The sequence below is a fragment of the Lactuca virosa genome, chromosome 1 (assembly GCF_052849685.1).
Source record: "Lactuca virosa cultivar CGN04683 chromosome 1, Lactuca_virosa_CGN04683_v6, whole genome shotgun sequence".
Lineage (NCBI taxonomy): Eukaryota > Viridiplantae > Streptophyta > Magnoliopsida > Asterales > Asteraceae > Lactuca > Lactuca virosa.
Genome location: NC_136426.1, coordinates 35,432,748 through 35,441,153, shown reverse-complemented (window position 1 = coordinate 35,441,153; position 8,406 = coordinate 35,432,748). Strand labels below are relative to the sequence as shown.

Here is an 8,406-nt window from a genome sequence, read left to right as displayed (position 1 = left end):
GTTTTCAACAAATAAACACCAAAAACACCTAGAAAAAGAATTACAACTCAGCCCGACAGCCTTTAACGTCTTTAAAAACAGATTATGAATGATATATTAGTAAGCAGACAACAATTTCTCTTTCAATGTTTTCATCTTTCCCATGATTATATCTAGAAAAATCAAAATGAAGGAACAATTGATCTAATCAAAACAAAATCAAATTCAAAATTAGAACAATAACCAATAACTCATTTAACAATAACCAAATCAATCTTTGTTGTCACTTTTCAGTTTTGTTTGAAGCTGACAAGCTGTTAAGCATAACCAAATCAATAACCAAATCTATAAGTTCATAACTTATAAATCAAATTGGCAAATCGCCAAATCGCAAATGACAGCCAAATTAAAAGGAAACTCAGTAAGACAGTAGTAACGCATAAATAGGCAACAGATTGACAGAAAACAGCAGCAGCAGTGCAATACGCCAACACCAACAATCAACAATCTTACAATCAGAAAAGAAAGAACAGCTGAACAGGATTTGGGTCTCCGGATTACATACCTGATTTCTGTGAAGTGTGAATGGGGACTTGGGCACTTGGCGATGGCGATTGGCGAGAGTGAGACCAGGCGACTGACTTGGCGAGACAGCGACAAACGAACAGCATGCAAGATAGGCAGCGAATTGGGAAAATGGGGATGAATCGATTTTGATTTCTTGATACCGCTTGGTCGCTTGGAGAATTGGGAGTATTGGACTATTCTGATTAGGAATCGGGAGGGGCCAAAGCCCAAGTTTGAAGATAGCAGGCTTATAACTATTTTATTTTGAACTACAATTCCTACTTCTAGCCCAATAATACTACTCCCCTGGAATCTATGAGGGCTAGTGTAAACATTATGGTCATATATCATTAAGATTCTATGGACTTAGAATGTGTGATTCCGCCTCATTCCCTGTTCCTTGTTTGGTTGTGGGCTTAAGGCGGGGTCACCCATCCAAAATGCCCTTGCAATCTTAATGATATACGACTAGTTTACGTCAATCGACTATAAAAGAACTTGTAGGACTTATAATGCAAATTTCGTCAAAATTTGTTGAAACATTCGTAATGATGGAACTCGCTAACTACGTTATAAAATATTCATAGTGGTAATACCAAGGATAAAACAGGGAGTATAAAAGCACACATAGAATACTCTATCATCCCAAAACAATAAACTCCTTTTAAATTGACTCAGTTCAAGTTACAATAAGAAATTTCCAAGGTCGTCATGTGACATCAGGAGGGTTGTTCCTCACCATAATCAATTTCTTGTACTACGAAAAGTTTTCTACATCTTTTTCCAAACTCTTGAAGTCCCAATCAAAATGCAAATTTCGGGACGAAATTCCCTCTAACGGGGGATGATGTGACAACCATCAAATTTCGGTCAAGTCAAAGTCAAACAAAGTCAACTAGTCAAACCGGTCAACTCCATTAACCCTTGTATGACAGGGTTTACGTTATGTAATCACTGTACAATTCGCTATTTTAATGAGAAAACATCATTTGGAAAGTTCATGTGTTTGATTTTCCTTAGCCTTAACAGTGCTAAACAATGAACCAAAGCGATAAAACACTATTGCACAATCATCGGGATTGTGTAGGACACTAAATCATGGCTTAACGGGTTCTATGGACCTTGCGTTGCGAAGCCGGACACTCAAAAAGATCACAAACGAAACCTCTCTCAATCTCATTCAAACCCTACTCAAGATTACTTGACGCTAATAGGATCAAAACCCATACACTACGATATAAATTGACGTTAATAGCAACATAGTATAGTACAACGTTATAACTATAATCAAATTAAATTATGATACCATATTAAAATCAAATCAAAGTATAATGCTCTAATTAAATTTAAAAGAATCAAACTTGAATGCTATAATTAAACTTCAAATCAAAGTAGATTGTTATAATCAAATAATAACTCATCTTTTATAAAACTCCATTTTTATAAACTTTACATTAAATTTTATAAAACTCTATTTTTATAAACTTTACATTAAATTTTATAAAACTCTTATATTAATTATGTAAAAGATGCTTGTGTTAGTGGGAAATTATGAAGACCACCAAAAGCAAAAAGATTATTCCCATGGTCTCCCACTCACACCTCCCATCCACTTTCCTTTCCTTTTTCTCCCAACACATTATTCTCTTCACCACTTAAACCTTCTCTATTCTTTCTCTCACTCTCAATCTCGAAATTCATCCAAGAAATACTCATATTCCAGCCAAGAACAATGTATTATACTCAAATCTCCATCCCTCTTGAAGCATTCATCAAGGTATGTTGTTAAAAGTTTCATATTCATACAAGAAACAAATTAAATCCACCAAAATATCTAAAACTCGTTTTATACATAAACCTGATTTTTCTCAGAATCCCATCAATAAAATAAGAAGTTCTGGAAATTTTCAGAAAATAACTTATTTTTATTGAATTACTATAATTATTGCAATAAAGTAGGGCAATAATTCACATAAAATACTTTTTGCATTCAATAAATTATGAGAAAATTCTGGGATGACCAATATATTGATTAAACATAATTTATGAAGTTTCATGCATTTATATTACTGTTTACTATTATTTATGATTTTATTGATTAATTAATAATGAAATATATAAAAAATACTTCACATAGTCACAAATATCCGACACTTATACACTGGGCTCTATATCATGTTATAAAACTATGGTTAATTTTACAGAATTTTTGGGAATCATTTATTATTTTTCCCGAATTTTGTTGTTGTTTAATCATTAAAGTATTAAATAAATACTAAAACAGTTCAGAAAAATATAAAATTTTTACAGTAATTAATATTGTATGGAATAATGATTTCCTAATAATTTCATAATTTTTCAATACTGTGTACTATTTAAAACCATTTTCCTAAGTATTTAAGCATGTAAAAATGCATTTTAATGATTATTTCATATAAATAATTGTTAAAATCTGTAAATAATTATAATTGGGCAAGTTATTATTTTAATAAGAAATTATTAAAATCTGACCTAAATTGAAAATATAAATTAATTATGCAAAGTAATTAATTCAATTTAAATTTCATTTAACAAATGAATACCTTAATATTATAATCAAAATGAATTATTGTTAATTCATCTAATATAAGAATATGTGTCTAATTATTTGTATTAGTACTCTATTCTCGTTTAGCAGTTCCTAAACCAAAACTATTAATTATATTAGGTTCTACGCCATTTTGACCCGAACCGTCTATCGTACGACACACGCATTTCGTTTTGGGACTAAGGTGAGTAATCTACCCCATACTTTATAATTTTCAATACTTTTGGGGTGTATCATGTGGTTCTAATATATTCAAACTTCATTTTATTGTTTTAACACAATTGAGACATTGTTAGGACATTTATACGTGAGTCATTAATTGTATAACTATTGTTTGTTTACGCTACATGTACTTGTAGTGCATTATCATTTTTAGTCTAATCTCCATGACTATGCCCGTATTCTTGAGGTACGTTATGGACAATAATAGCGCTATTGGGTTGACCACCCCGCCTTGGGACGCTAAGGTGATTGATCGCACGTGGTTGAGTGTGTATGATGATTAGATGCTCCATCCTATATATATTTATATATATATATATATATATATATATATATATATATACATATGTATATATAGGGTGAGGACTTATTGTTGTTGTTATCATTTGTTAATCAATTTTTGATTTATAAACCGTTATCTCAAATACAATTGTTTGCCGACTTCAAAAGAAAACAAATTTCCAATTATAAAGGTTTCAACTTCACAATTTTCTCTACTAAAATTAGATTACTCACCAACTCTCGTAGTTGACCTGTTTTTACCCATGATGCAGATTTGAAGAATGAAGTTGATGAAAAATAGGTTGTGCCTTAGAAATCCACAAGACTATTTAAATTTGATGTAATAAATGTTGTTCGTATTTGGATTTGTATTTGTATTTTGTGGATCTTGTTTGCATACTTAGTACTTAATTGAATCTAATCATATTATAACATAGTTGTCATGAGACTTTGAACAATATATCACGCCTCGATCGATTCCGACAAGGATCGGGGTGTGACACTAGGAGTGTTACCACTCCCTACCAAATGTTAAGATTAGGTGCTAAATAGAGAAAAATGAGGTAACACTCAAAAAACCGATGTGACAAGGTGGTAGGAGTGTTACCACTCCCATTAGCCTAAGGCTAAGGGGAGTGGTAACACTCTTAGCACCTTGCCATGTTAGTTTTTTGAGTGTCACCTTATTTTTCTCCATTTAGCACATAATCTTAACATTTGGTAGGGAGTAAAATATACAAAAATTTCCTGTAAAACCGAAAAAGTGGAAGCATAAAGAGGCAGATCGAGATCTATAGTGCCATCATTGACCTATATTAATTACAACTCGTAACTTCAACCAATGAGCCAAGATTTGTGGTAAATCCTTTAAAACCACGAAAAAATCAATGTAACAAAGATAAAGAGAGGAACTTGAAAACTTAAGGATCTTAGTGGGACTACCTGGATGAAGAGCTTCATTGTCAAAAAATCAAAATGACTCCTGGAGGTGATTCAAGTGGGGTTGTTCCAGTGGGTGATTCACATATTAAAATAGTCATGATTCACATATTAAAAAGAATAAATTGGAGCAAAGTAGTGGTGATAAGTATTACCACAACCGTGGTGTCATGTAACACTGGACTGATCGTGCATTCACTTTTGTCCTGTGTCAACAAAAGCATAGCGTGTATAAACCATGAATCAGTTCAAATTCAAGCTATAGAGAGAACATTACATCATAAAATTGAATGAATAGCAAAAGTAGGATGAGATTAAGAAGAGGATGAACCAACGCACCGAGTCTGAGTCTAGGAGGGAAAAACTACGAAAAATCATAACAAAAGATCCTTACATGTTGATTGTAACTTCATCATGCGAAAGTCGGGTGAAGAGAGAAATCGAGGGTTTCAGAGATGGAGAATACAAAACTCAAATAGATGTTCCCGGTTCCTCATGTTTTGAATGGAAATTCAAAGACTGGTGCAACTGATTGCTCCATGACCAATCGAGTAATCGATGTTGCTGATGAAATTATATTAACATCGTTGATTTATATAAGCATTAGGGTTAATTGTAGCAGTTGGCATTCGTGGTGGAGAAGAATCATGGGATGGTTGGCGCTCAATGTAATCAACTGCTATGAGGTTAGAAGTTTGGCATCGATCTTGATGGAGGTTGAAGAACGTGGGAAGGGATCGATGTTGACGGAGGTTAAAGACTTAGTGGGAGATCGTGGGAGACTCCGGAGGTGGAATAGAGAACCATCAAAATAACCGTAAATAGGGAATTATAAGGGTCCAGATTAAAAGTTGAAAATATCGGACGGCTACGATTATGAAAACGGTTTTTCACTCGTCGCCGTTGTTAGTAATAATAAAAATAATAATAATTACATCAATCTAGAGGGTGTTTGAGATTGCTTTTAAAACAACTTTTGACTTTTAACTTTTCCAAAAAGTTAAAAAAGATACAAAAGATGTGTGGATATTGAAAATGATCTTTTAAAATGACTTTTTGTATAGAAGGAAAATAAAGTGTTTCAAAAGTCACAAAATCCTATCTTTTTGTGACTTTTTAACTTGAAAAGTTAACTTTTACCCTAAAAGCAAATACAAACACTTTTTTAAAGATTTTCTTTTGGAAAATATCACACAAAAAGGACTTTTAACCTTAAAAAGTTTTCCAAACACCCCTAATCTTTTTTTTTTTTGTTTTTATTTTTTATTTTATTATTATTATTTTTTTTTAAGGGTGGGCTTTTACGTACACATAAATTACTTCCGGACCTGAAAGTAAATATTTGAATCTTCCCCAAATTCTCCCATTCTCACAAACACACAAACCCTTTCTTTCTGTTACTCTCTCAGCAGCATCACACTGCAGAATTTAATCCCTCCATCGTTTCAGGTAAGTATATTCCGCTTAATTAATAGTGACTGGTATCGTAGAATTCAAGATTTGGAATTGGGAATTTGTTTGGTTCTGTATATGAAATGAATTCTCTGATCCCATTTTTGGGAATCGAAATTCCGGAACGTCACCTCGTTCCGCTGGTATTTTAACGTATTGAAACATGAAATCGACCTATGCGGAGGCTAAAATTTTCTCTTCTTTCAATCAATTTTACAGGTAAACAAAACTGGTATACCTGTTGAAGCAAAGTGCCAATGGAGTGCGTGGTTCAAGGAATCATAGAAACACAGGTTATTATTGTTTATGCAAATAACACCTGATTATACATTCTTCTCTTGAACTACAATAACGATCGAAGTTCTTTATCCAATTACCCTCATATATTTAACCATAACCGTGCTTATTAAGCAGTACCACATTGGCGTAATATGAGCCTTTGATATTCCTTACCTGAATCCACAATTGAGGTGGAATGCCAAGTTGGCATACAATGAATTTGGAGTTCAATGCTCACTGAACTGTTGAATGGGAAAATGATTAAATAGAATTATAGAAACGATTCTTCTTGATTTCATTTCCTTCAATATACATGTTCTCTTGACACTTTTTATTGTAAAGAATTCAACTTTTCTATGTTAGAGGTATATTTTCCTAAACATAAAGTAATTCAGTAACTTCATTGTTCCAAGGAACAACACTGTCAAGAGTAACGAGAGGTGTATAACTGTATATCTATCAATATATCTGTAACTGTGACTATTCTTTGTGATAATGAATATTTTACAAACAAGCTCTTGAAAAGAAAAAAAAAAAGTTAATATTTTCACACATGGTTTTTTTTTTTGCAGCATGTTGAAGCCCTTGAGATTCTTCTTCAAGGCCTCTGTGGTGTTCACAGGGAACGCTTAAGGATTCATGAATTATGCCTTAAAAGTGGCCCCAACCTAGGTCAGTTCCACTATTTCTTTGTATGTAACAAAAAAAGACCCTTTTTTTTTTACTTTCTTTAAATCTTGACCTCATAAGTATATGCCCAAGATTACATATTATTCCACTTCTCATTTCAATGTTCATAATCAATCAATCATATAGGTTCTGAAGCATCAGAGGTTCGACTTTTATGTGATCTTGAGCAGCCTGAGCCCACTTGGTAATAAAAAAAAACTTAAAAAATTTCCTGTTTTTATAATTTTTTTCATAGTTACAAAAATGGGATTTTATTTATTTATAATAGGACTGTTAGACATGTGGGGGGTTCAATGAGGGGTGCAGGTGCTGATCAAATATCAGTTCTTGTGAGGACAATGGTGGAAAGCAAAGTGAGCAAAAATGTGCTTCGATTGTTTTACTTATTGGGGTATAAATTAGATCATGAGCTGTTGAGAGTAGGATTTGCTTTCCATTTTCAAAGGGGTGCTCAAATAGCTGTTACAGTTTCATCTGTTAATAAGATGCTAAAATTACATGCCACTGATGAGGCTGTTCCTGTGACACCTGGCATTCAACTAGTGGAAGTCACCGCACCTGCTTCAGCTGAAAATTACAGTGAAGTTGCAGCTTCAGTCTCATCATTTTGTGAATATCTTGCTCCGTAAGTTTTTCTTTCTTAATGAAGGCAAATTCGTAAAATGGTAGGACTTAGTGGGAAAAGCCTCATTTCCCTGATTTACTTTGCATTAAGTCAAAAAGAAATTCCCATAGTTGGAATCTTGAAAACTATGAAAGATGTGAGATGATTGGTTTGGTTTTAGTGTTTTTATTGTTTTATATATATATGTTAAAAAGACTAAATTTATTTATTGGGTGATGATTTTATTATATATATATTTTTTTCAGGTTGCTGCATTTGTCAAAACCTGGTGTTTCAACAGGAGTTGTTCCAACAGCTGCAGCAGCAGCTGCATCTCTCATGTCATATGGTGGAACTACAATTATGTAGGCAAAGTAAGAGAAAACAAAAGATGTGTCTTTTAAGGCCTAATTCTTGATGATTTTATATGTAATGTTATATTTTAATAGAAGGTTAAAGGCAGCTTGTATTTCCCTTTACTTTGCTAATTCATGTCGAAATCCAGGAATACTTTTTTTATAGACAAAACGTCTTTTGTGTTGATCGGAGTTATAGTCTATTAGTAACAGATCAAAAAGGATAAATCTAAAAAAAGGAACGGATTAAAACTTATGTGGCACCAAATTTTTGTAGGCAAAAATATCACAACACTGTTCAGCCTGAGAATCCACTAATAGAAAATATAGATCAAAACAGGAAGGTAATCAAGATAAGTAGAATGCTATAATAAATAAATAAAGTACATTGTCATTGTTTGCACTAAACATACATGCAGTAAAATCAAGAGGTAAAACATCACACACAC

At 32.8% G+C, this 8,406-nt stretch overlaps 1 protein-coding gene and 1 long non-coding RNA gene across 2 annotated transcripts; both read left to right on the top strand.

The window, feature by feature from the left end:
- The first annotated feature begins 2,227 nt into the window (after positions 1-2,227).
- LOC145104352 (uncharacterized) lies at positions 2,228-4,035 on the top strand. Its single transcript, XR_013707066.1, has 3 exons — positions 2,228-2,323; positions 3,254-3,317; positions 3,910-4,035. It is a non-coding gene; the product is annotated as an uncharacterized LOC145104352 (long non-coding RNA).
- Positions 4,036-5,911: 1,876 nt separating this feature from the next.
- LOC145169065 (mediator of RNA polymerase II transcription subunit) lies at positions 5,912-8,142 on the top strand. The gene is made up of 6 exons (XM_079087668.1): positions 5,912-6,025; positions 6,248-6,321; positions 6,880-6,979; positions 7,124-7,181; positions 7,266-7,622; positions 7,868-8,142. Exons 2-6 carry the CDS (start codon positions 6,286-6,288, stop codon positions 7,968-7,970), a joined length of 654 nt encoding a protein of 217 aa, XP_078943794.1. The 5' UTR covers positions 5,912-6,025; positions 6,248-6,285; the 3' UTR covers positions 7,971-8,142.
- The last annotated feature ends 264 nt before the right edge of the window (positions 8,143-8,406 follow it).

Bases quoted from the DNA above. Each gene is read 5' to 3' on its own strand.
- LOC145169065 (XM_079087668.1), top strand. From the start codon at position 6,286: ATGGAGTGCGTGGTTCAAGGAATCATAGAAACACAG. The intron at 6,322-6,879 runs GTTATTATTGTT...TTTTTTTTGCAG, and splicing joins AAGGAATCATAGAAACACAG to CATGTTGAAGCCCTTGAGAT. The intron at 6,980-7,123 runs GTCAGTTCCACT...TCAATCATATAG, and splicing joins TAAAAGTGGCCCCAACCTAG to GTTCTGAAGCATCAGAGGTT.